The sequence below is a fragment of the Siphateles boraxobius genome, unplaced genomic scaffold, assembly GCF_051911475.1.
Source record: "Siphateles boraxobius isolate OS27281-9 unplaced genomic scaffold, OSU_SipBor_1 139, whole genome shotgun sequence".
Lineage (NCBI taxonomy): Eukaryota > Metazoa > Chordata > Actinopteri > Cypriniformes > Leuciscidae > Siphateles > Siphateles boraxobius.
The window spans coordinates 379,507-405,000 of record NW_027508743.1 but is presented as its reverse complement, the minus strand read 5'-3'; the positions used below and the strand labels follow the sequence as shown (position 1 = coordinate 405,000).

The 25,494-nt window shown below is 37.5% G+C and overlaps 1 protein-coding gene across 32 annotated transcripts in view; it reads left to right on the top strand.

Annotated features, from left to right (window-relative positions):
- Nucleotides 1-25,494, top strand: part of ptk2aa (protein tyrosine kinase 2aa) — a 119,089-nt gene that overhangs the window by 49,141 nt on the left and 44,454 nt on the right. For 14 of the 32 annotated variants that reach the window (XM_077230091.1, XM_077230077.1, XM_077230096.1 and 11 more), the window contains 6 exons: nucleotides 5,480-5,706; nucleotides 12,157-12,323; nucleotides 19,395-19,482; nucleotides 20,728-20,807; nucleotides 20,890-20,952; nucleotides 23,495-23,549. In XM_077230091.1, coding sequence (XP_077086206.1) covers nucleotides 5,480-5,706; nucleotides 12,157-12,323; nucleotides 19,395-19,482; nucleotides 20,728-20,807; nucleotides 20,890-20,952; nucleotides 23,495-23,549 — 680 coding nt within the window. Of the gene's footprint in view, nucleotides 1-2,553; nucleotides 2,842-5,479; nucleotides 5,707-12,156; nucleotides 12,324-19,394; nucleotides 19,489-20,727; nucleotides 20,808-20,889; nucleotides 20,953-23,494; nucleotides 23,550-25,494 lie in introns of those variants that run through there. The other 18 variants (XM_077230076.1, XM_077230093.1, XM_077230089.1 and 15 more) reach the window with 4 other exon arrangements.

The following is a 25,494-nucleotide window of genomic DNA, read 5'->3' as shown; positions in this document are numbered from 1 at the left end:
TCGTCTTTTCTGATCTTGACTCTTCTCGTCTCTTCTTGTCTCATCTTGACTCTTCTTGTCTCATTCTTTTCTCATCTTGACTCTTCTTGTCTCTTCTTGTCTCTTGTCTCATCTTGACTCTTCTTGTCTCATTCTTTTCTCATCTTGACTTTTCTTGCCATTCTTGTCTCATTTTGACTATTCTTGTGTCATTCTTTTCTCATCTTGACTCTTCTTGTCTCATTCTTTTCTCATCTTGACTCCTCTTGTCTCATTCTTGTCTCATCTTGACTATTCTTGTCATTCTTTTCTCATCTTGACTATTCTTGTCATTCTTGTCTCATCTTGACTCTTCTTGTCATTCTTGTCTCATCTTGACTCTTCTTGTCTCATTCTTGTCTCATCTTGACCCTTCTTGTCTCATTCTTGTCTCATCTTGACTATTCTTGTCATTCTTTTCTCATCTTGACTATTCTTGTCATTCTTGTCTCATCTTGACTCTTCTTGTCTCATCTTGACTCTTCTTGTCTCATTCTTGTATCATCTTGACCCTTCTTGTCTCATTCTTTTCTCATCTCGACTCTTGTCTCATTCTTGTCTCGTATATTCTCTTCTCTTGTCTCTTTTTGTCTTGTCTCGTCTCATTTCTTATCTAGTCTCATCTAATTTCTTCTTGTCTAGTCTCGTCTCATTTCTTGTCTCTTCTATTCTAGTCTATTTTTCTCTATTCTCATCTCTAGTCTCGTCTCTTCTTTTCTCAGTTGTCTCATCCTTTCTCAACTCATCTCTTCTCTTCTTGTCTTAATTCTTGTCTCATCTTCTCTAGTCTCTTCTTGTCTTGTCTCTTCTAACTTCTTGTCTATTGTCTCTTCTCATCTCGCCTCACCTCGTCTCTTCTTGTCTCGTCTCATCTAGTCTCTTCTTGTCTTGTTTCTTTTTGTCTCTTCTCTTCTCTCTTCTCTTTTACTCTCTTCTTTGCTCTTTTCTTCATTGTTCTCATCTCTTCTTTGCTCTCTTATAGTCTAGTCTCCTCTTCTCGTCTCATCTCGTCTCCTTTGCTTTCATCTCACCTCCTGTACTCTCTTCTTTTTCTCTGATCTGGGCTCTCCTCTCCTCATTTTTGATTCACTCTGTCCCTGTAGTCAGATATAGCGCCATTGTTGTTCATTGCTGGTGCATGCTGGGATATCTGTGGGTCTCTACGAGTGACAGCATGACGTGACCCTATCATCTCTGTTCCACCGGATGGTTTCAGCTCGTTAACGGACACTTCCTCATGTTGTCCGACTGCAAACTCAGCATTTTCTTCCGCTCAGAGACTAGTCTCATACTGACTCATTACTTCTAGATGACGGAAATTCAGTGAAATCTTCATGCAATCGCCTGAAATGACTCATTTTCACAGGGCAGACAGTGTCGATGCAGAGCAGTTGAATTAGACTGAACCGTGACATTTAAGATTGTGAAGTCATTAGAGATGCTATATTCAGATTCGGCTGCGGTCACTGCCTTGCTCGCGGTGTGAAGAGATTTCCTTCAGCGTTGCCCATTTTATTCACAATGACATGGCCATCTCTGTGCTGCGTTTTGTTTTAATAGCTTCATTATGGGAAATTAAATTCACCCAGAAATGACAGTTCTGTCATTCTTTACTCACCAATAGTCCCTCCAAAACAATATAATATTCTAATCTGTAACCACAGAGATCCATTGCACCATGCTAAATCTTTATATATATTTATATAGCCAATGCTTTTATCCAAAGTGACTTAAAAATAAGGAAAATCATAAGCAATTTTTTGAGCCAACAATATTAACATTATTCAGTGTCGTATCTAGTGAAGTCATGAAACTCTAGAGGGCTGAGGCTGATGGTCCTTTACATGCAATCTGCCAGCAATCACATCATTACTGCATGACACAAGCTGATTGGCTCCCAATCACAAGCTGATCCTGCAGCCAATGAGATGCTTACTCAACTTTTAAATGGTCTGGTCTGAGTTGCTGTGAACCCCTCCTCCTCCCCCAGCTCCACCTGCATAGTTCTGCTACCGCATTTATGTATGTCTATTTATGCAGCTGAAGCATATCTTACATATTAACAGTAGCAAGTGCATACTTACAGAATCAACGTAACAGATCTAGTATTTATTTATTATTTTTGGTTTATTTAGCATTTTAAAAAGATAAAAAAAATATTAAAATTATTAAAAGTTATAGTAAGTTCCTGTTGTGGATTTTTTAATTGCGTTTTGTTCAATCCTATTGAAATAGAGAAATCTAATTAAAAGTAAACTGTTTCATCCTAAATTTTGTGTATTTTCATGCATATAAGATTTATGTTAAAATCAAACTCTATTGGACTCAGTTGTGAGTCATGTCTCTCTTATCACATCTCTCTTTGACTGTTGTTGACTTTCTATAATCATTATAGAAAGTAGCTACCTATGTAGACCGTATACAACACTAGGTTTTGAAGCAGAGCTTGTACAGTATATCTGCCCTGAATGAGCCATTCAGTATTAGTGTTCATTGTTTAAATGGAGATAGGGGTGTTTCCTGCCTTAAGCCACACCCCCACACACCTGGACGCCAGGTGAGTCTGAGGGAAATTAGACATCAGTGGTGAACAGGTAAACATGACTCAGGAGCGAAGAGACTCTGTGTGAGAGGAGAGAGGCTCGACCCGTGTGTGTGTGACGGTAAAGCGTGTCGTGTCAGATATTCCACACCCGTTACAGGCACAGGCGTGTGCCGGGGATTTCTGTTCTCCGCACGACTCCCTCATGTTCCCCGACAGAGATGGATGTGTGTCGCATGACTTCGCTGTACCGTGTGTTTGCTGGCCGTTTTTACTCACAGGTAGGATTGACGTGTCCATACAGTGACGTATGTATTTACTTCTTTTAAAAACATTCAGAATCTTAGTTTTGAAACATATATATATATATATATATATATATAGACAAGTGTATAGACAAGTGTATGTATGTGTATATATATATATATATACACACTTGTCTATATATACTATTATATATATACTACAAATACACTATAAACATTTTTAGTAAATATATGTTTATATATATACTAAAAATGTCTATAGTGTATATATGTTTTTATATTGTAATTACATTTACTGTAAGTCAGTCATTCGTTGGTTTGACTTCCTACCAAGTCTAACGCTGTGACATTTTTAATACATCTATTTGTGATGATCTATTTGTTTCAACTTGTAGTAAGAGTTTAATGAGTTACTTTGGTGTCTTAAAGCGTCTTCTGAATGTGTGTGATGTTTTGGTGTTTGTTGATGATGTATGAATGAGACAGACTGTGGTGTGTTTGGATAGTGTCAGTGTCTGCAGCACTGTGTGTGTGTGTGTGTGTGTGTGTGTGTGTGTGTGTGTGTGTGTGTGTGTGTGTGTGTGTGTGTGTGTGTGTGTGTGTGTGTGTGTGTGTGTGTGTGTGTGTGTGTGTGTGTGTGTGTGTGTGTGTGCGTGCGTGTCAGTGTGTGTGTGTGAGATCTCTGTGCCATACGTGACTCTGAGAGTGTAACTGCTCATTCACTGACACTTTGATGTGTGCCTTTCAAGTTCATGTCTGGCTCATGTTTCACCCCAAAACTAAAAGAAAGCCATGTTATGTTGTATTAAGGAAATGAAGCCAATAATAAGAACCTCCTTTCACCTGCCGGGTGAATCTCATGAAAGCCATTATGATTTAATTGCGATTGTGACATTATCTTCATGACAGTTCGCATTACTGTAATGTGTCCAGATGGTTTGTGATTCTCGTTAGTTTCTCACTGATGATTGTCATTAGTCTGTCATTAAATAAATCACATGTTCGTTTATCTAGGCCAGAGTACAACTGGTCCCCCGACTGAGTCTGGTTTCTCTATAGAATACATTATAACTATAGAAATAATGGGGACCTGACTTGACTACTGTAACGCTGAAATAGCCATCATCCTGTCCAGACATTAGGGACTTTTTGGAAAAATCAGCATAAAAATAAATGCATTTTCCAATTATATCTGTAGCACTCTCTTTACATGGAACAGGAATTACATCAGAAGTTCATCTGTCTAAAACGGTAAATACAGTTTAGACCCGGTGCTGCACTTCCATTGTAAATGCTTTACCGCAAATGTGTTTTCCAAACAATTTGGAGAACTGAAGAATGAATGTGAATTATTTCCTATGGTGAATGTCAGCAATTACTAGTATTAGAAGGTGTAGCTGCAAGACTCTTTGGTTCATACTTTTCATGTGCAACTAATTGAAAACAGTTGTCTTGCGCAACTGGCCTGATGTGTGTGTGTGTGTGTGTGCGTGTGTGGGTGTGTGTGTGTATGTGTTTGTTCCTGCACGTTTGTTTATCTCTGTCATGGGTGTGTTTCATATTTGTGACGGTGATAAGCGTCAGATAAGCGGATGTCTGGGATCGTTGGAATGATGCCGAGAGGAATGTGCTGAAATATCACATCAGTCCTTCCCAGCATCTGTGTTGTGGAGTTTAATGTATGTATGGATGGTTAGTTTAATGCTGAGTGTGGAGTTAACTACAGCCCCTCCAGCTGAACAACCACCCAGACCAGCTTTAACCAGCTAGAGAGACGTTTATATTTCTTAGACGAGGCTCGTTCATGTCTTCACACATCAGGCTGTTAACCCTGATGTAACCATGAGCTGTTAAATGGAAACTGATTTGCTCTCCATCTGCGAAGTGTCTGGCGATTCATCTGCCCCTGTATTACGCCTCTTCATTTTATGAGTAAATTTACCATGTAGTTCACGCCTCGCCATATTTCACTGTCTGGCTCTCGAACCGCTTCACACACAGATACAGTAGAATGAGAAACGTCTTCAGATTATATCAGAAGTGTGAGAAAGCTGAGATGCTGTTAGAAAGTCCTAATCTAGCATCTTTTATTTTGGAAACAATGTCCGTTTTTATTGTCTGTGTAATTAGTGTGGAAGGGTAAAATAGGGCTGCACAATTTGGGGGGGGGGAAATCGAATTGATGCAAAATGACAAAAATACAAAATTTATGATTGCGATTTAAAATGTTTTTTTTTCAGGTTTGCTGTGCTTGTTTGTAACAGTGTCGTTTATGTATAATTAAGATATTTTCTCTTTTCGAGTTTATTGTAGTTAAAGATTTAGGAATTTTGTGGTGTATTTTGTTATTTTTATTATTTTATAGTTTTTTTTTTTAAATATGTCCATCCATATAGTTTTTGTTCATTTTTATTTCAGAGATGAGATTTTACTGCATTTACTGTGAACCGAGACACTCAGAGTAGGATCATGAGCTGCTCACGTGTAAATAAACACAGTGCCGCGCTTCACTCAGAAAGATGCAGCGCATATGTTTATTTCATTAAATCGCAGCCTTTGTGATTTTGATAATCACACTAAGCCTGAATGCAATTTTGATTTTATTTTTTATGTCAAAATGACCAGTTTCCCCTTCCTCTTGTTTTTTGCACAGAATATGACAGACACTTAGCGCCCAACAAAGGCATGGCGACGGCATACCTGGAGCCCAACCCGAGCTACACCCTGGGCACCGGGGCCAAGGCCCGTCTGAGTGCAGGGCCGGAACGGGCCCCCGGGGCCCCGGATAGGGTCCTGAAGGTCTCCCATCACTTTGAGAATAACAGCGAGCACAGCACCTGGTCCAGCAACATCCGATATGGAGACGCAACTGACGTCAGGGTAAGAAAAAGGTCACACGGTCACATAAGTTCTGTTTTGTATCCTTCTGCAGTTAAATGTACGCCTTTGTCGCCATTGGCTTTTGGCTTGCTTAGTTGGGTTACATTTCGTTTTATATTTAACAATATTACTACAACATTATTTTCCTGTTATTTCTGTAAAGCTGCTTTGAAACAATCTGTATTGTAAAAAGCGCTATATAAATAAAGGTGACGACTTCTTTTGCGCATCAATCTCTGTAGCTTTTAGAACCGGTGTTTTAGAACCAGTTTCTAAGGGTTTTACATGGTTTTAAGGTGGTCCAATCTTGACATTTTTTAGTCATTGTCTGGTCTTGAGCAGGTCTAGATAGATGTTTGACTGTTTCTCATTGATGATTTTAGTTAGTTTCTCATTACTGTATCAATGCAATGAGAATCCTTATATTCCGACATAAATCACCATAAAATGTAATTCAGTACAGCATTCATACTGCATTCATTCATGTATAAATACTTTATCATCTGTATTTTTGCGATTTAAAGTCCCCCTGTAGTCAATCATTTTATCCCTTAAAACTCATATTTGATCACCAAATTTAAACGCATTTAAACGTTTTTTCCTAGAAAAAGAATTTCTTCACATCTTAAAATAGCTTGAATGTAACTCCACACCCATACCTCATTTAGTATGCGCGGTTCTATGAATTTGCAAATGAGCCCCGCCTCCACTCACTCACTCAGCTCAGAGATCCACTCGTTGACGATCACACGTTGATCTGATTGGTTACAAGGTAGTCTGTGACGTCAGAAACACCAGCGATTTCAAACCGTGTTTTTGAGACTGTCTTTGGTTCACTGCAGTTTTAAGGAGAAAATACTCAGCAATGCTGTCGACTTATGAATTTACACATGGTTTGTCTTAAAGCATATTAAAACTCCACATAGACATATAAACAACATTAAAAGCTGGATTTTCACCACAGGGGGACTTTAAAGGTGCAGTGTGTAGCTTTTGGCGACATCTAGCGGTTCGGTTGCGAGTTTGCACTGAGGGCTCAGCCCACTGCTCACCCCTCCCTTTCGAAGAAGCTACGGTGGCTAAAACGGGACAAACATCGTCGTCTGAGACAGCAGAGAATAGCCAGAGTAAACCAAGTTTCTGTACCAAAGTCCATTATAAACCACATCATGGATAAAGATTACAAAGCCATAGTCAGGTGAGCATCAAGGGTCTTAATACATAATATAATAATAGTAATCAGCTGATTGTCTCACGAACGTAACCAGAACATTCTCCTCCGTATCCCCTAGACACCATGGTAAGTGCACTTACTACACACAATAGGCTTTTTTCTCTGATTTTGGAAACTCGATCGACTTAAAATGCTTCCAAGATCGACGGGTTGGTGATTCCTGTAACTGTTTTACGGTCAATGACAAGAGTAGCCTACTAATCAGCTGTCTCACGAACGTAACCAGCACTTTTATCCCCACATAGCAAAGCCATAACACAGCGAGGGAGAAGAATTAAGTTACATGAAACAATCCAACTACATATTTACACCACTGACAAGGGAAAAGTCACTACTCACTGTGTTTATGGCTAGCTTCTTCTAGCTTTCTGCGGCTTCTCTTTAGTGAGGTAGTGACGAAACGCGCTTCCGGCTGGTTTGAGTTGGTCATTTTAGTCATCAGCTGCTCTGAGCAGGTCTTGATAGTCGTTTGGTTGAATTTTTGTTGGATTTAATCAGTTAGACCAGCTTCGTCAAGGTTTTTAGAGCAAGTAGACCACCTCAAACCAGAAAGTGTGTTTGTCCACTTTATTGACAGTCTTTTGATTCATAATTGCAGGATGGGTTTGGTGACATCACCATTTTTGTGCCTGTATGTGTTCAGACATGTAAATGTGTCTCTTCAGGAAATATACAAGCCCTTCTGAAGCTCAGCTTTCACCGGAAGGTTTAATTTTCCCTCCTGAAATTGAATCAATGCCAGACTCTGGAGGACAGAGTCGAGATGGACCGCTCAGTTAGAGACGCAGCACTTGTATTGATTAGCGTGTGTGTTAAGCAGATTTTTGTGTTCAAATCCACAGGAAGATTAAACATGCTGGTCCTCTTGATCTCTGAGGTCTTTGGTGACCTCTCACGTTTCTAAGTCTGGACACAAACTGTCTTAATGTGTGATGATTTTAAGTCAACAAGAAGACATTTCAGTGCATGTTAAGGCAAGACACTGCAGACAAAAGCATTGTTTTTTCATGCACTGGTCAGTTGAGATTTTGCTTCCATAACATATCTAATTTTAGACTAGTGGGGAAAAAATAAAACCCCATTAAATACACATTTACGTTTTTATTTTGTTATACTTTATTTATTTGCATCTGTAGATTTTAATTGCAATACATATCTTAAAGGTGGTGAGTTTTAGACTTTACACACACACCAAACTTTACAGCTTTACAGATAAAAATTCTTCATCTACTGAGATTAATCAACTGGGGAAATATGGGGAAATTTAATAGTTAAAATGGTTACCCTGTTCATCTGTGTTTCCTTGCCTTAATCCAAAGAACAAAGTGTTTGTCTTCTGATCATTGAGGACATGTGGAGGTCTGGCTGAGGTCCAGATTAAACAAGCCTGAAGCTCAGACACTGTTTGTGTGGTTTAATCGCGACAGAAGTGTGCTTTTCTAATGCAGGATCTTTTCAAGCTTTACCACAGATGTTCAGATTTCCAGCAGCAGGGATTTGATTTGCAGAAGATTAAAATGAGGAATATTTTGTGGCATGAAAAAGTGGAAGAACGAATGGAGAATCTAAAAACTTTGACTATTAAATTCTGCAAACATGTCATTTCTGCTGAAAATGACTCATATTTTAGAGAAAAAAACCTTTTTTATATGTTTTGAATTAGCGTTCTGTATTTTTCAGTTGCTTGGGCATCTGCATAATGAATAAATGAATATGCAAATATAAATTGAATGCATTAGCATTCACACCTAAATATAAAATAACAAAACAGGATCTGAATGGCAACTTCTAATTGATAATTTACATGCAAATTACTTGAGATGCTAATGATGCTGAGCAACAAATGACATTTTAAACCATTGCTGAATTAAAGTTCTTTTATAAATGAATAGAAGGTCATTTTAAAGAAAAGACAGTGAAGGTTAACATCTAGGCACAGTAACAGATGTTTTTGCAATTTTTATGATTTTAGTGTATGCGAATTTGTTCATGTTGTTTTAATTATGCTAAGAAATACAATGCAGTTTTTTAAAATCTTTTATTTCAGCGGGAACGTTGTTGTAATGAATTCACCCGGATTTATCCATTTTATAATTCTATAATACTGCTGTAAAGCATGTTAACGTATCATATAGTTGATCTTTTACAGATTAATTTGAGTTGCAGATCTACACCGCAGTGATTATCTCATTAAACTCGGCCAAATGAAGCACTTTAATTATTCTAATGAGAGATTTGCTGTTGTTACACTCTTGGATTAACAGGCTGATACCAACATCCATTTTAACTTGACTTCACTCACGTCTTCTGTGTATTATGTGTATAAGGGGGCAACTAGTCAATTACAAAATGGATGTTCATTTAAATTTCATGTGCATTGTTTTTAGAGATGTTATATGCATAGTGTAAATTTCCTTGTGGTTATTTATGTATTTTTTTTAATAAAGGCGAGTGCTTGAGTTGATCTTAATGGTGCATGAGTCTCTTTTCCTAGTACCTAATTTATTTTAAAGGCTGAGATCTTACAGAAAGTGCATGTTGAAGCGCTCCCAGTGTGCCGGGGGAAATCCAGTTCTGTTATTCCTGCACGCCGCCGGTTTGCCAAACCCTCAGTCGTAATGTGAAGGCCACGTGTAGACGTAGGTTCCAGCTGGCCTGAGCGCTGTTTATATGCTGCTAAAACCCAACACTGAGCTGCCCTTACGCTAGTCAATCTCTCCTTCCCATCAGGCCTGAAACTCAGTCACCTGAGCCTGCCCTCATGTAAATTTGCAGTGTTTTGGCTGCAGAGCCAGAGTGAGTGTCTAGGCCTGATGAAACGCTTGACGTCCTCTGTGAAGAGCTCTATAGTCCCAGTATTTCTGTCAGGCCGTTGGGCCAAGCCTCTGTTTTTATGGTTATTTACTGTGTACAGAGACACCAGAAATATATACTGTACTTTATATGACACAAGGTTTGGCATTTATGTAGAATTCATTTGATGTCACAAGTCTGCATAAATTGGTCAAAGCTTTCCATTGTTTCATAATTTTAGTTTACTTATTTTTCCGTTTTTAATGCCAGTGTAATATTGATTTGTTTTGCACTGATCCCACATTTCATTGGTTACTAAAATATATTTTATATATTTTTGTTTTGTTTTAAATGATATTTTTTTAAATATTAGAAATGTAAGTGATTCATGAATAATTTATATTTGTAATACGTTTTTTCAGCTTTATTTCAGTTCCCGAAAACAATTTTTAATAGTTTCAGTGAACAATAAAAACACTTATTTCACATTTATTTATTTATATTTTATTTATTTTATTTATACATTTATTTTATATACATTTAATAGTAAAAAAAACAAGGACTATACCATTCCCATATAAAATTAACAATATTATCATGAAACTTTGGTGCACATTAGATTGCTATTAGATCTTATTTATTTAACTGAATTGCAGCTGATTCAATCATTAATTTAGAGTCAGTGTATTATTCTGCTCTTTTGTGATCATGTAATCCATTTAGTGTGTAACCAGAAAGAGTCACAGAAACACTGCTGTGAGCCATTTCAGTGTGTGTGTGTGTGTCTTCAGAGACCTCGTCAGCTCCATAATCCAATCAATGGGGGCCACGGCGTTGCCATGGCAACCACCCAGCTTCCTCGGCGATATTTGTGGGGTACGAAGTAAAAAATATCCGCATTTTTGATTTAAATATTTTTATTTGAAGTGATGACAGGAATACTAAAAGAAGTTAAAAATATTAGATATTTTAGGACATGACAAGATTACATCTAGTGAGAAACACCCAGAAAACAAATTATTCATGATTAAAAAAAATCCAAATGTATGCGTGTAGTTAAGGTAACGAATACCATATACTGAAAAGTTTGGAGTCGGTACGATTTTTTAAAATGTTTTTGAAAAATGTCTCTTCTGCTCACCAATGCTGCATTTATTTCAGGATGGCCGCGGGTCCTGAAAATGTCTTAAATAAAGTTTTCCTAATAAAAGGCCTTAAAAAGTATTAAAATGTCTTAAATTTAGAATCGATGGGTCTTAAATATTTCTGGTCACATTACAGCTAAAATGTCTCCAGTCTGACGGACCCAACGTCCATCAAATAACCAGTGAAGTATGGAATCGCGAGAATGATTCTGATTTTGTTACATAAACAGCGATTGATAATGATAATGTATTTCTGGTGGCGCTGTTGAGACTCGCGCTGCCTGTCTCTGAGAGATTTTATAGTGAGAAATCAAAACAAATGAGCATAACAGCACACATAAAAAACTCACAGAAGAAACATACTGAGGTAATAATTCAAAAAGTTCAGTTTTTTATTTATAACATATGATATAGTTAAGTACCATAACATGACAGGAGCTATTTTGCTGAATATTCTCAGGATTGCAAATGTTACATTGATTTTAGTTCAATAAACAAGTGGTTAATATTAAATTACTTCAATTACAAAAACATTAAGTATGTAATATAATGTGTATTTCCATCACAGGTTTGGTATGAAATTTGATTCAAAGTGGCATTAAAAAGGTCTTAAAAAGTCTTAAATTTAATTTGTAGGCACCCTGTTATTTGATCACAAATACAGTAAAAAAAGAAATAATATTACTATTTAACACAAGTGTTTTCTATGTGAAAATATAGTAAAGTGTAATTTTATTCCTGTGATCAAAGCTGAATTTTCAGCATCATTACTCCAGTCTTCAGTGTCACATGATCCTTTAGAAATCAGTATAATATGATGATTTACTGCTCAAGAAACATTTATGATTATTATCAATGTTTAGAAAACGAGATACCTTTTATTTTTCAGGATTCTTTGATGAACAGAAAGTTAAAAAAACACCATTTATTTTAAATAGAATCATTTGTAACATTATAAATATGTTAACTGTCAACGATCAATTTAATGCGTCCTTGAGGAATAATTTTTTTAATTTCTTTTAAAAATAATGGTACTGACCCAAGCCCTTGTTCTCTGGTGTGTTTGAACGGTGTCTCTGACTCCACTGCACTGCGGTTATAGTGTGTGTGACGGGAATATTGAGTCTCGTGAAGGTTGAGGGGGATCCATTAAACTCTCTAATCATCTAATAACACCCGCAGGATTTTTACGGTTCTATAAATCAGTTTATATATCGCAGTGTGCCGTGTATTATGGGATTTTTATGACCATGAACTGTGTGTGTTTTGCGTCTGCAGGGAATCATTCAGAAGATCGTGGACATCCACAAAGTGAAGCTGGTGTCATGTTTCGGGCTGCGCCTCACACACGACCCGTCGGGGGACGTGCACTGGCTCCACCCGGACATGGGCGTGTCCCACGTGAGGGAGAAGTACGAGCAGAACCGCCCGCAGGACGAGTGGAGGTGAGGCGCTCTACATTTAAACTAATTAACAAACAAACAAACAAACCTTTAAAGAGATCTTTTTTGATTTTACATCGATTTCAGCTTTGATCCCTGCTGAAGAAACATTATAGAGCTGGCTTTATAGTGCATTATGGTTTGCTGGTCATCAAGGCTGGATCTGATGGGTCTGGTAGATCTGGTGGGTCTGCTGGATCTACTGGATCTACTGGATCTGCTGGGTCTGGTGGATCTACATGATCTGGTGGATCTGCTGGGTCTGGTGGATCTGCTGGATCTGGTGGATCTACTTGATCTGGTGGATCTGGTGGGTCTGGTGGATCTGCTGGGTCTGCTGGGTCTGGTGGATCTACTGGATCTACTGGATCTGCTGGATCTGGTGGGTCTGCTGGATCTGCTGGGTCTGGTGGATCTACTTGATCTGGTGGGTCTGCTGGATCTACTGGATCTGGTGGATCTACTTGATCTGGTGGATCTACTTGATCTGGTGGATCTGCTGGGTCTGGTGGATCGGCTGGGTCTGGTGGATCTGGTGGATCTACTTGATCTGGTGGATCTGCTGGGTCTGGTGGATCTACTGGACCTGGTGGATCTGCTGGAGCTGGTGGATCTGTTGGGTCTGGTGGATCTGCTGGGTCTGGTGGATCTGGTGGATCTACTGGATCTGGTGGATCTACTGGATCTGCTGGATCTGGTGGATCTACTCGATCTGCTGGATCTACTGGATCTGCTGGGTCTGGTGGATCTACTTGATCTGGTGGATCTGGTGGATCTGCTGGGTCTGGTGGATCTACTGGATCTGGTGGATCTGCTGGGTCTGGTGGATCTACTCGATCTGCTGGATCTACTGGATCTGCTGGGTCTGGTGGATCTACTTGATCTGGTGGATCTGCTGGGTCTGGTTGATCTACTGGATCTGGTGGATCTGCTGGGTCTGGTGGATCTACTGGATCTGCTGGATCTGGTGGATCTGCTGGGTCTGGTGGATCTACTGGATCTGCTGGGTCTGCTGGATCTACTGGATCTGGTGGATATGCTGGATCTACTAGATCTGGTGGATCTGCTGGATCTGCTGGGTCTGGTGGATCTGGTGGATCTGCTGGATCTACTGGATCTGGTGGATCTGCTGGGTCTGGTGGATATGCTGGGTCTGGTGGATCTACTGGATATTGTTTATCTGCTGGATCTGCTGGGTCTGGTGGATATGCTGGGTCTGGTGGATCTACTGGATATTGTTTATCTGCTGGATCTGGTGGATCTACTGGATCTGGGGGATCTACTGGATCTGGTGGGTCTGCTGGGTCTGGTGGATCTGCTGGGTCTGGTGGATCTACTGGATCTGGTGGGTCTGCTGGGTCTGGTGGATCTACTGGATCTGCTGGGTCTGGTGGATCTACTGGATCTGGTGGATCTGCTCGGTCTGGTGGATCTACTGGATCTGGTGGATCTACTGGATCTACTGGATCTGGTGGATCTACTGGATCTGCTGGGTCTGGTGGATCTACTGGATCTGGTGGGTCTGCTGGATCTGGTGGATCTGGTGGATCTACTAGATCTGGCGGATCTGCTGGGTCTGGTGGATCTACTGGATCTGTTGGATCTGCTCGGTCTGGTGGATCTACTGGATCTGGTGGATCTACTGGATCTGGTGGATCTGCTGGGTCTGGTGGATCTACTGGATCTGGTGGATCTGCTGGGTCTGGTGGATCTACTGGTTCTCCTGGATCTGCTGGGTCTGGTGGATCTACTGGATCTGGTGGATCTGCTCGGTCTGGTGGATCTACTGGATCTGGCCGGTCTGCTGGATCTGGTGGATCTACTGGATCTGGTGGGTCTGCTGGATCTGGTGGATCTACTGGATCTGGTGGATGTACTGGATTTGGTGGATCTGGTGTTAACAGGGTTTTGGGAGCTTTCTGCTGATCGGGCTGGGAAGCAGCAAAGGAACCTGAATGTGATTTTTTTTATGTGCACTATTGTTTTTTTTTGGATGTTTATTGGGCTGTGTGTGTGTGTGTGTGTGTGTGTGTGTGTGTGTGTGTGTGTGTGTGTGTGTGTGTGTGTGTGCGCGCGATTCTGTGTTTGTGTGTGATTCTGTGAGTGAGTGTTTGCGATTCTGTGAGTGTGTGTGTGATTTTTTTTTCTTTGTGTGTGTATCTGTGCGAGAGAGTTAGAGTGAGCGTGTGTGTGTGTGCGCGCGATTCTCTGAGTGTGTGTGTGAGTTTGTTTGTTTGTTTGTGTGTGCTATTCTGTGTGTGCGTGCGATTCTGTGAGTCTTTGCGATATTGTGTGTGTGCGATTCTGTGATTGAGTGTGTGCGATTGTGTGTGTGTGTGTGATTCTGTGAGTGAGTGTTTGAGATTCTGTGTGTGTGTGAGTGTGCGTGTGCGTGCGATTCTGTGAGTGAGTGTGTGCGACTCTGTGAGTGAGTGTTTGCGATTCTGTGTGTGAGTGTGCGTGCGATTCTGTGAGTGAGTGTGTGCGATTCTGTGAGTGAGTGTGTGCGATTGTGTGTGTGTGTGTGTGTGTGTGTGTGATTCTGTGAGTGAGTGTTTGCGATTCTGTGTGTGAGTGCGCGTGTGCGTGCGATTCTGTGAGTGAGTGTGTGCGATTCTGTGAGTGTGTTCGATTCTGTGAGTGAGTGTGTGTGTATGGAGGGCTGGTCTTTGCCAGTGAGATGCTCTTGTGATTGTCATTACAGCAGGAGGAGTGTTTGAATTCATCGGCCTCTAAGTGTGTGTGCCTTCTGCCGCGCTTCTCTTTGTCGGTGTCCGTGTGTGTCTATTTTATTTTATCAGGGTCTTGAGCCTTTATAGATGCGAGTTATTCCCTCACAGATGGTATTTTATGTGACCTCGTCTCTACCCACAATGCACCAGCGGACCGGTCATGCCCGTGTGCCTCATGAAGCAGCTGCATCTCCATTCAACCGACCAGCTTTTGTCCTGTCAGTGATTTAAAATCCTGCTTTCTCCGGCCCTGTGTGTGCAAGCTGCTGTGTGTGGAGGCTGTTGATTATCTCTATAGTTTAGGGGCGCAAACGGCTCGTAAAGTGCTCAGGAGGAGATTATTGTCATTTTGATGGTCAGTGTAAAACCTGCTCCATGAACTCTTGACAGATATAGACTAGTCTTATATAGCCAGAATGAAATCTGGTTTACTTTGCTGCTTGTTCTGGTCAAGATCGACCCGATATAAAAGTGACCTTGCTTTTAGTCTCTAAAAAACATTTAGTTTTAAGTTTAGCGCCAGTTTCTTTTGGAACCAGTAGTTTCTGCAAACTTTTGTACAACAGCTGAGAAATTTGCATAAAATATGTGCGAAATTTCTAAGATTCCTGTTGATCCGTAATAATATTTCACAATATTGCACTGCAAAAAATGCTTTTCTTACTCAGCATTTTTGTCTTGTTTCCAGTCCAAATATCTAACAATTCTTAAACCAAGAATCATTTACTAGATGAGTAAAATGACATAAGATATGATGTCTTGTTTTCTGGGGGAATTAATCAAAATGAAGTGAGTTTTTGCTTAAAAAAAGCTAAATTATCTGCCGATGAGGTGAGAAAAATAATGTTAATTCAAATAGAAACAAGGTTATTTTTCTCACTCCATTGGCAGATAATTTTGCTTGTTTTAAGCAAAAACTCACTTAGTTTTTATTTATTTCCCCAGAAAACAAGACTTAATATCTTACGTCATTTTACTACTTTAGTAAATGCATCTTGATTTAAGAAATGTTTGATATTTGGACTGGGAACATGACAAAAATACTAGGGAAGAAAAGTATTTTTTGCAGTGTGCTGTTTTTGCTGTATTTTTGATCAGCGAGAAACGTGCTACGATTGGTCAGCTCAATGTGGCCGTTATCTGATTGGCTTAGGTAAACGGTGGGAGGAGTCCACTTATTTGTGGATTTGTAGCACGTCGATGCTAGAAGTGTTTCAAAATCCACAGATGCGTGAGGGGATTTACAAATGCACAGGAAGCAGTTCACAAGTAAATGCCAAGCAGTTGTGTTTGTGACATAAAACACATTTATAAATGTATTGTTTTCTTGGCAAAACTCATTTTATTTATTTGTGAGTTGTATGCATGTTTGTAAAACTCTTTACATTTAATTGTGGATCTTAATCTATGCATATGTGAATTTGATACATTTTTTGTGAATCTCTTTACATTTTGTTTGTGAATCTCAATCTTTTTATTTGGAATAATGCAACAATTCTAACCCCATAGATTAGCAATGAGAGACTTAAAAAAACAACAAAACATCCTCAATCCTGAATAATCACTTTTTCTACTAATTTCTTCCCTCAGTATCTTTATTTTCTCTTTTCAGAGCCGGTATGAATCACTGGGAAATCCCAGCCAGATTCCATCCTGCATTCCTTCCCAACAAATTACTCCCGTTTTGACATTTTACAGAGAATTATGTCTGTTCTTGATCCTCTGATGTGAGTGTGGTCTTCATATGTCCCTGTCAGACTGACTCTTGTGAGCCTCAGAAGCTGTAATCAGATAATGTGAGAGGATGCTTTGCTGTCACATGATGCTCTGTCAGACTGCTGATGTCATCCCGAATCCAGACTAACTGTAGTTGTGGTGTTACGGAGGTGTTGATGGGTCGTTTGCGCTGTGAGGCGGATGAGCTCGTTCTTTCACTCTCGCTGCTTTGATTTCCTCAACAGAGAAACAGGAGCGATCGCGTCCCCAGCGATAACCAATCATCTGCACACAAAATTACCTCATTATTAGGCCTCGCAGGATTGGAATACCCATCATTCCCAAAGTGTGAAAAATTTCACGTACAGCTAAAAGAAGAAAAAATTCTGATATATTTTTAGAAATGTATATTTTAAGTTTTTTATTTTTATAATATTTTTGTTATATTTTATTTTTCCACTTTAGATATTTTGGCCATTTGTATTATATTTTCATCTTAAATAAATGTTTATATCTAAATATTATAAAAATGTGTTAAGTATAATAAGTTCAGTTAAATTTAAAAAAAAATTTTAATATAGTTTCTTCATAAATAAATATATTTAATTTTAAAATATTATTATATTATAATATATATTGTATATTTTGTTTTTGTCTAAGTTTACTTGTACAAACAGTGTACAAGTGTTAAAATATTAAAACAGTGTACAAGTGTTAAAATATTAAAACAGTGTACAAGTGTTAAAATATTAAAACAGTGTACAAGTGTTAAAATATTAAAACAGTGTACAAGTGTTAAAATATTAAAACAGTGTACAAGTGTTAAAATATTAAAACAGTGTACAAGTGTTAAAATATTAAAACAGTGTACAAGTGTTAAAATATTAAAACAGTGTACAAGTGTTAAAATATTAAAACAGTGTACAAGTGTTAAAATATTAAAACAGTGTACAAGTGTTAAAATATTAAAACAGTGTACAAGTGTTAAAAAATTTAAATATTATTATATATAATATATATTGTTTATATTGTTTTTGTCTAAGTTTACTTGTATTTCCTTGTTTTAATATTTTTATGTAATTTACTGTATATACACCATATGCCTTTCTTTTAAGGTGCTTTAAAATGTGTATTGTGAAAAAACGCTATACAAATAAATTTGACTTGACTTGAAATAAATAGGTTTATATCATCCAAAGTACATTTTGCATTCACCCAAAATGTATTTTCTTGCCCCTTTAAGTACATTTTCTAATATAATTTGGCATTTACAATATTTTAAGGCAAAATATGCTTTTATCTTAAATTGGAAAAAATGTGTTTTATTAATTTGTGCCATTTACAACATATTTAGCATACACTCTACATATTTTTTTAACCAGACGAAAACAGTTTTTTGCCATTCAGTTTTCCAACCCTTTCTTTAAATCTGCTTTTTAAAGCTGTTTTTAGAACAGTTTTAATCTTATGTGCCTAAAAGTCGAGAACAAATTTTCCGGTTGAACACCAGAGCAACCACCTTTCCCAGCAGACATGATTTTTAGTGTGTCGTAGAAGTGTGTGAATTGCGTTTGAGCTCCTGCTTTCTCCACTTCTCAGGAACTGAGATTCGATCATTTCCTGAGCAAGTTCCAGGAAGTCATGAAAAGCCATGAAGGATCATTTCCTCTGGAAACAGCAGAGGACTCTTCAAATGAAGCCATGCTGTAAAGACTGTAAAGATCCGAGTGTAGACGCTGGACAGAACAATAATGATTTGAGCGCTGCGCTTGACAGTGATTCATGTGTTGTGCTCATGATGGGTTTTTCATGGCTCATATCGATATTGAGCGTTTCATTCCGCTGCAGGGATCAGCTGCATGTTTTCAATGATAAATCCTCCAGTATTGATTGTTTTGAGTGTTTAGAGTAAGCAGGGATCATGTGTGTGCTGCGGTCATGAGGTCTGCATTGTCTTTTTAATGTGTAATGTTCCCCATTTTCAAGTTTTCATTGTGTTATCCTTCATAAGCGGATAAAAACTGTACATTAGTATTGCTTATTTGTTTGCTGCATACAATGTGTGTGTATATATATATATATATATATATATATATATATATATATATATATGTGTGTGTGTGTATATATATATATTTATAATACAAGTACATATTCAAGTACAAGTAAATACTCTAATATAATTTGGCAAAATAAAATTAAAATAAAATAAAATTTTGTTATTTTTATGCTTTTGTTATTTGTATCTCTTGTAAAGCTTCTTAAGTACCTTTAAAAGTGCAGAAGAATAAAATGTAGTTATTATTATACTAACAATTATGAAAATCAAATAATAATAAAATAAAATTGTTGTAAAAAATAGTATAAAATAAAATGCTATTTGTTTTATAGAAAATGTGCTTAATTGTCATAAAAAGCATGCAAAAAAACCTTCAAAGTAAGCTTTTTTCAGCACAATATAGTTCCTTATTTTCTTTTGATTTGTGGGTGAAATATGAGATTTGGTGATGATATTCTTTCTCTTAGCAGCACAGGTGTGAAATGTGTGTGTGTGCGTGTGTGTACATGATGACTTATCCTGTCATGACTCTTTTATTTACGGTGTTTTGCTCTCTCTCGTCCTCAGGTATGAACTGAGGATCCGTTACCTGCCCAAGGGCTTCCTGAACCAGTTTGCTGAAGACAAACCGACACTGAACTATTTTTATCAGCAGGTGAAGGTGCCCTCGTCCCACTGGAGTGTGTGTGTGTGTGTGTGTGTGTGTGTGTGTGTGTGTGTGTGTGTGTGTGTGTGTGTGTGTGTGTGTTTATAGCAGGTCGACGGGTTTGTGGCGCGTGTCCGTTCCATTCGCTGTCATTCAAGAAGCCTCGATAGGCAAAAACATCAGAGCATCGACCGTGATATCCCACAATCCTCCAGCAGAGTTCCCGCTGACAGGGAGGACCATGGTTTAGTTTTATTAAAGCTGTTCATCATCTGGACAATAGAAGGACGTTACGGCAGATTCTGTAAAGGCCGTCTGTGATGAAGTCGTATTATTGTGCGGGCCGTGATGAGTGATGGAGTGTGTGTGTGTGTGTGTGTTTGTGTGTGTGTGTTTGGAGCAGAACACCTGCCGTATTAAACGGCAAACAGCTCGAGCTCTCAGCGACATCATCAATCACAGATATACAGTCTCTCTGACTCTTACATCACAACCAATCAATAAATCATAATGGAATGTAACATTTAATATAAACATGAAAAAAATAATAAATATGTACTTTTGCTATACAAACTGCATCATAATGTCAATGATATTGTACATGATATGTCATATAAAGCATTTTTTTAATATAATTTATTTAAGTTTATATCAAATACTTTATAATTTAATATAAAATTTTCTAATATACATTTTCAAAATTGATTATATCAAAATTATATTATATTAACTATCACAAATAATTAAATTATATGACATTTTCATGTGCATCATATTATGGTATAATTTTTATAGAAAAAGTATTTATTATTTTTATTCATGTTTATATTAAATTTGTAATATATAAAATTATTATATCTAAAAAAAAAATTATATAAATATTAATGCATCATATTATTTTAACTGATCAATAAATAATAATGTGTTATGAAGAAAAAATATGTAGTATATTTATTACATTGTATTAATTTATGTATTCATTTTTATAATACTTAAATACTTATCAAGTATAACAATATTTTTATTTTAATATAAAATTATATATAAATTATTCTATATATAAATGTATAAAGATTATGATACAATATATTGATCTGTTAAACACAATGCTGATTGAAATAGGTTTTAGTTTATTGCTTTCGTTTACATATGCATGTACTGCAAGACGCTTTTATCCAAAGCAACTTACAAAATCCATCCATCCAGTCAAAATCTCTTGTATGAAATCTCACTGAATGTATGTATTGTTTACAGGTGAAGAATGATTACCTGCTGGAGATGGCGGATCAGGTGGAGCAGGACATCGCTCTGAAGCTCGGGTGTCTGGAGATCAGGTCCTCCTCCTGTCAGACTCTGAACACGAGCTTCTGAATGTTCTGCTGAAACTCATTTCATCTGTGCTTTTGTCTTTTCCAGGAGATTCTACAGAGAGATGAGAGGAAACGCTCTGGATAAAAAATCCAACTATGAACTCTTAGAGTGAGTATTGACAGCTTAATTGAGTTTCATGATGGCAGATGATGCTGAATATTATATCTAGAGGAGTCTAATGGCCAGAACGGCACAGTTAGCGGCCAATATGATCTCAAAATGCTAAAATAAATAAAAAGCTGAAAAGCTGACCTGGCAACTAGATGAAATAAGATACGTTTTTTTTTTATATTTAATCTTATTTCAGTTAATGTTTATATTATTTCAAGTAATGAAAATGATTTTTATGGTTTTGGTTTGTGTTAACTATAATTAACACTGCCACACATGGACAAAGTCACACTTCCACCTCAGCAGGACTGATGCACTCACTCACTCACACACACACACACACACACACATACACACACACGTGTGCATTAGTTGCGGGTCATTCCGTCTGATCGCCCGCAGTCACACAGCAGCGCTCTGGCCCCTCAGGGGGCGGGGCAGGGCGGAGAGTGCACCAATCACAGCGCCAGTCTGATTTGAGTGACAGCTGCTCTGACAGAAGCTGGTTAACCCCTGCTTAACCTCTGAACAACTGTTATTTTACTGTCATTGAGATACTATTATAGTTTTAATTCGTATTTAGAATTAGTTTTTATTTTATATATTCCGGTTTCTTTTTAATTTTTCTTAATCGATTTTTTATTATTATACATTTTTATTTCAGTTAAATTTTCAGCTAAATAAAAATAAGAAAAGGTACCTTGACAACTAGCTTGAATACAGTGATTATATATATATATATATATATATATATATATATATATATATATATATATATATATATATATATATATATATATACTTGTATAAGTTCATATACTTATACTAGGCCCTAAAAGTATGTACTGTTTTTATGAAGAAAGTTAAAATTTATTAAAATAAATACTTTTTGAGTGTGTAGTAGAAAAGTAGGCAAATAGGTTAGTAGGTTAAAATCCTCCACATACAAATTAATTTAATATCCTGCTGTATCAGAAAGAAAAAAGCAGCTTGTTGATCTGCCAGTCGTGGGTCTTTCATGCAGAGACTCCTCGTGTGCTTTTCTTTTTTAAACGTTAATGACCAAACGTATCATTATAAAGGTTAAAAATATTGTTACAGATTAAATATAATGTGGATAACGTTGAATAAATATCTTTTTGTCAGGTAAGATACTGATAATTAATCACTCAAACCCCTTTAACTAAACCTCTCTTCTTAACCATTGGTCTCGCACATCCGCCATGTTTGTAGTTTTTAAACACTTTTTTATTTGTGTTTGTAGTTCTAAATGAATCCTCATCCTCATTTCAACAAACACACGACATACACACTCATTCTAATTTTGAATATGATTTAGGACAGGTAGTATGCAAATTGGGACGCAGCATGTATGCTGGATTTGTTTAGCATCATTCCCAGCCTTATATAAGTGTCATTTAGTGCTTTTACTGTAAACTGTGTGAGATATTCATGATAACGAGTGAGTAGGTGTAACCTCTCTGGACTAAAAGTTTAGCACAGCAGTGTAAAGTATCGAGTGATGTGTCGCTCTCGAGGCCCATAAACATGGTTGAGTTGTTTTTGGCGAGGCGCCACGCGGTTAAATCTGAGCAAAGCTGAACCGAAGCGCTTTTCACTTAGATTAAATGATGAAACAATCATTCGGGACTGTTGGGTTTTATTGGGCTTTAAATCCCCGTCCTGCTCGCTCACAGAGCCTGAGTCTGCTGAAAGATACAGGGCAGGAGGATAGGGTCCACAAACTACATGTTCTTAAAAATAATATAGGCTTTCTATCTAGTAAATTGTATATAGTAATGTCAAACATTATTATTTCTTTAATTTCAATTTTAGTTGTTTGCAAAATTCTGGTAAACCACTTGACATGCTCCTTCTGACAAATGTAACAAAACAAAAGATGAAGTGATAAAAACAGGAGATTTGAAGGGATGATGTTTGGATGAATTTTTCATTACTTTAAAAGAAAAAATATGATGGTAACAGTTTGATGCATAACTTGCTCAGCTCAAGACTTTTAATTATAAATGGTGTCAAATAAAATCTAAAAATATTTATAGGAAGAGTAAAAACAAAATTCTAGCTTTTAATTAACCTCCATATATTTAGTTTTCATCGAAACATGCGTAATTAGTTGATGCAGTGAGAGGTTGGAAATACAGGCCAGACAAAAGGAGGAAACTGTTCAATTCATTTAGTAAATTTAGTTAATGTGTTTAAAGCATGTCTGTAAAAACATATTAGATGTTGACATGAGATTTTTATTGTTATTATAATTTTTTACACATGTACCGTATATGAGGGCAACAAACAAGTGATGCTTGTGTTTTCAAAGATGTTTGTAAAAACTGCTTCATTTACTCCACATGTCCTCCAACCCGTCCAAGAGCTTCATCCTGGCGTTTAGCTCTTCACATGCTGAGTCAGATCTGTTCACCAGATGAACGTAGACGTCTTTATTAAAAAGCACTTTAATAAAGTCTTTGAGACTGCGATGACATCATTGCATCTGTGCTGAGATTTCTGCTCTGTTTTACAGAAAGGACGTTGGACTCAGACGGTTCTTCCCCAAAAGTTTATTGGAGTCGGTTAAGGTGAGCGAATGATTTCTGTTACAAACAGAGTTTGACATTTTCATGCATTTTTGTTTGGTATGTTTCTAGCTTGAGTTGAATGCTTAGTGTTAAAGTTGGCATGAAATCAAATTCATGCATGTTATTTTGCACAGATGAATCACTCTCAGTGTGTGTGTGTGTGTGTGTGTGTGTGTGTGTGTGTACTGTATATACATCCCTTCAGTTTATTAAGTCAACAGCCAACATATACAAGTGCTGTTTCACTGATCAGTGTTTATATGTGAATAAAAGCCTAAATTAAACCTGTTCATCTAAAGTGAATGTGTTTCTTAAACCACTCAATTCATATGGATTTCTCTTACAATCTCTTTATGCACTTTTTGAAGCGTTAGAATGAATAGTGGAGGGACAGAAATCTCTGATTTTATTAGAAATATCTTCATTTGTGTACCAAAGATGAACTGAAGTCTTATGGGTTTGGAATGGCATGAGGGAGCGTAATTGAAGATTTTGGGTGACCTGGTTGTGAGATGAGGAGAAAAACTCATGACGTGGAAAACCACATGTGTGTTTTTAACTGGATGGCGTCAGTGTGTGCAGATGGCATAAGAATAGTGTTGAGCAACTCTGCTGTTATTGAGGCAATCCCACACAACCCTGCAGACAGATGCTCAGTAAAATAGTGGGGATGTCCTCTGACCCTGGGTCACCCTTAAACGTGTGTGTGTGTGTGTGTGTGTGTGTGTGTGTGTGTGTGTGTGTGTGTGTGTGTGTGTGTGTGTGTGTGTGTGTGTGTGTGTGTGTGTGTGTGTGTGTGTGTTGCACGTAGGCAGGACAGAGGTGTTATTTTACCGCCCCAGATTATTACCCATCCCCCACTGAATCTAACACTGTTCCCATCAGTCGTGCGTTTATGTTGTCCGAGAGCCGTTCATTTAGGCGGATTATAATGTTTAATCAGTTTGCTTCCTAGAAAATGTTTTAAAGAGTTTCCAGTGTCAGCGTATAGAGCAGACCTCATTTGATCGTGTTAGAAATGGGGTTGAATTATCAGCACTGCCATCTGTCACCCCGACCGCATAAATCACATTCAGCCATTATTGAGTTCAGCTCGCACGCCGCCTTTTTAATAATGCTATCGTTAGCTTATTAAAGGATAGTGAAAATCCTGTCATCATTTACTCTTAATCTTTATCTCGTTCCAAACCTGTATGACTTTCTTTTTTGCTGTGCTGCATAAAAGGAAATGTTTTGATGAGCCGTGAAAGGGAATGAACATGAGAAACAAAGTGCTATAAAAGCACTGAAGTTTGGGTCCTGTAAGATTTTTAAAGTCTCTTCTGCAAAAAGGCTGCATTTATTTGATCAAAAATACAGTAATACATTGACATTATTGCAAGTAAATGATGGCAGAAATATTCCTTTAAGACCAATAAGGAGTAACCAGGATATATAATAAATGACAGCGATTAATATTCATGTATCTTATATAGGGAACATACAGATTAGCCTTGATGACAGTATAATTAGCAGTATAAAGTCATAATTTGTGTTTTTATTCATTAAGTTGTTGTTATTTATTTTGTTTTAGTTTTTATTCGTTTTATTACTTTACATACACTATTATTATTATTTATGATTATTATATTTTTTCTTAATCAGTTTTCTTTTAACTTCAAAGCAGTGAAATCTTTATTATTATTTTAATCGGATTAATAATTAACTTTTACATGCATTAGTGAATATTTACCCATTGTTATCAACGGCTATCTATTATAAAAAGTTAAAAAAAATATATTTGAATGGCGTATTGTAATAAAAGAGAAGAAGAGGCACGTTTCTGAGGGCCAAGATGAAGAAATCCTGCCTTCCACCCTCTTGTTTGGTCTGTCAGATATTTCCCATAATTCCTCCACAGATGTAAGACCCGATACCGGGCCGCACTTCCTCTCAGGAAGGGTGG